The 2,182-nt window shown below is 39.1% G+C and overlaps 1 protein-coding gene across 1 annotated transcript; it reads right to left on the bottom strand.

The window, feature by feature from the left end:
• Positions 1–685: 685 nt before the first annotated feature.
• Positions 686–1,964, bottom strand: LOC125071391 (histidine-rich protein PFHRP-II-like). Its single transcript, XM_047681613.1, has one exon. It carries the CDS (start codon positions 1,746–1,748, stop codon positions 750–752), a length of 999 nt encoding a protein of 332 aa, XP_047537569.1. The 5' UTR covers positions 1,749–1,964; the 3' UTR covers positions 686–749.
• Positions 1,965–2,182: the final 218 nt, after the last annotated feature.

Here is a 2,182-nt window from a genome sequence, read left to right on the forward strand (position 1 = left end):
GCTAGAGTACTAGGCAAAGATTCATCTGTTAGGGTGTCACAGAGCATTTTTTTCTTCTTAATCTAATTTATTATTTTTATTCGGATTCGGTCACCAAGTATTCATGTCACCATACAAAGTATAAGCAATCCATTCATCCATTGGCATTTCCTCGGTTTAATAGTACTATTATTACTAGTTAGCACAGCATTCTGGTCATTTCGGATACCAGACAAGCAAGTCAGAGTTCTTATAAAAATATTCCCTTCATTAATATTAATATCATGTTTATTTAAAAAGCTCAAAATTTGGTTTAATTTATTTTATTTATTTGGTATATATATAATATAAAAACCAGAAAATGCAATATTAATAATACCGAGACGAGGCTCATTATACTGTTTAAAAAAATAGTTTGACGACAAGTATCTATTCTTTTTTAAATGAGAAAAATAATGTAATAATTGTATTTCCTAAAAAAATTTCCTTTTGATTTAGTATAAATATATTGTTTTAAAAAATATATGGGAAATATTTCATGCAAGATATTTGACTAAAAAATTGTATATGTAATTTTTCTTGTATATTAGATAGTTATATAGTTTAAAGCATCATGCTTATTTAAAATAAAAAGTGTTTTTGCTTCATTTCATTATTTTTTTATTTACATTTGTGCTATACAAAAATATTTACAGCTTTATCGAGTATCAAACATAACAAAATATTCAAGCAATAAATTAATCAACATTTATCTAAATTATGTTAGAATTTCATTCTTCGTCGTCGTGCTTGTCGTTTTCTTCGTAATCACCATCGGCTCCACCAAAGGCATATTCTTTCTCCTGACCCCCACCTGCCTTTTTCCCGTAGTCCTCGTGGTGCTTGTAATGACTGTCAGCACCTTCCTCAGAGGAATGACCTTGATCAGCTTCATCCACTACACCCTTAGCATGGAATCCAGATTTACCATAACCGCCCTTGTTAAAGCCTGAGTCGCTGTGTCCTCCCTTCTTGTGACCGCCAGCTTCAGAACCGTGATGAGCATCTTGGGATCCGTGCTTTTTGAAGTTTCCACTGTTGTCGGCCACATCGTAGAAGTCGTGATCTTTCTTGAACTCGTCCTTGTGGAAGACCTTGTGGTAGCCGGTTACTTCTTCGCCCTTGCTGAAATGTTTCTTGTGGCCATGATCTCCTCCTTTGTAACTGTTTCCGGCTTCGTGATGTTTTCCGTGAGCGTCTGCTTCGTCATGGTGCTCACCCTTTTCTCCTTTAGCTTCATGGAAGTAACCTTCCTTATGTTCCTTGCCATACTTGCCAGCGATTCCTTTGGCATGATGATCTTGGCTGTGGTAGCCCTTGGCGCCTTTTTCGCCCTTGGCAGCATGATGTTCCTCACCGTAAGCACTGCCACCACCAACTTCGTGTCCGACGTCTTCCCCAGCCAGTTCCTCCTCGCTGCTTTCCTCAGAACCTTCATCAGAACTCTCATCATCTTCCTCTGCATCTTCAATTATGATGGGTTTAGCGGCTACATAAGGCAACGGGATTGGTGCCAAATCGTAAGCCTCAACCGCTTTTAATGGTTGACCGATAGGTAAAGGAGGCGCAAATGCTTGTGGCTGCTGGTAGCCGTGCGCTCCAACCTGGATGAGGCTGGCTGGTCCACCATTATCGCTTCGGTAAACGTAACTCGTGGCTGGAGCTACGTACCCGACCTGGACGGCCGCCACACAGGCTGCCACACATAACAGGCTGATTGCTGTCTTCATGTTGAGATGTTTCCTGTTCAGCTAACTGTGCTGTAATAATTTGCTAACCCCGTTGCCCAATATTTATATCTGGGTTAGAGACAAAAGAAGGTCCGTGAGTGTTCGACTGATACCTTTCTCGTAGCCATGTAACAGTTTATTTCTCACGAGGTTATAGGTGACAAAGACTTTGTTAATGAAAAATTTGCTTATTGAGTAACGTAACGCGGGCGCCGACCGCAGACGACGAGCGCGAAAAGTTTTTTGTTCGTAATTGAGCCTACGATGATATAACACTATAAATCTGAATTACCGATGGCGTGTTCACATTTTTTTTTAAATATTATCGATTGTTTAATATTACGCTTGGATATGTTGTAAATTCTGATGCTTCTTTAAAGGCGTATAAAAAAACATTTGTCATGTTTACACGTACGTTTAAACTCCATGTCATC

This window comes from Vanessa atalanta, chromosome 19 (genome assembly GCF_905147765.1).
Source record: "Vanessa atalanta chromosome 19, ilVanAtal1.2, whole genome shotgun sequence".
Classification (NCBI taxonomy): domain Eukaryota; kingdom Metazoa; phylum Arthropoda; class Insecta; order Lepidoptera; family Nymphalidae; genus Vanessa; species Vanessa atalanta.

What these genes read in the sequence shown, in the direction of transcription:
- LOC125071391 (XM_047681613.1), bottom strand. Translation starts at nt 1,748, where the DNA reads ATGAAGACAGCAATCAGCCTGTTATGTGTGGCAGCCTGTGTGGCGGCC.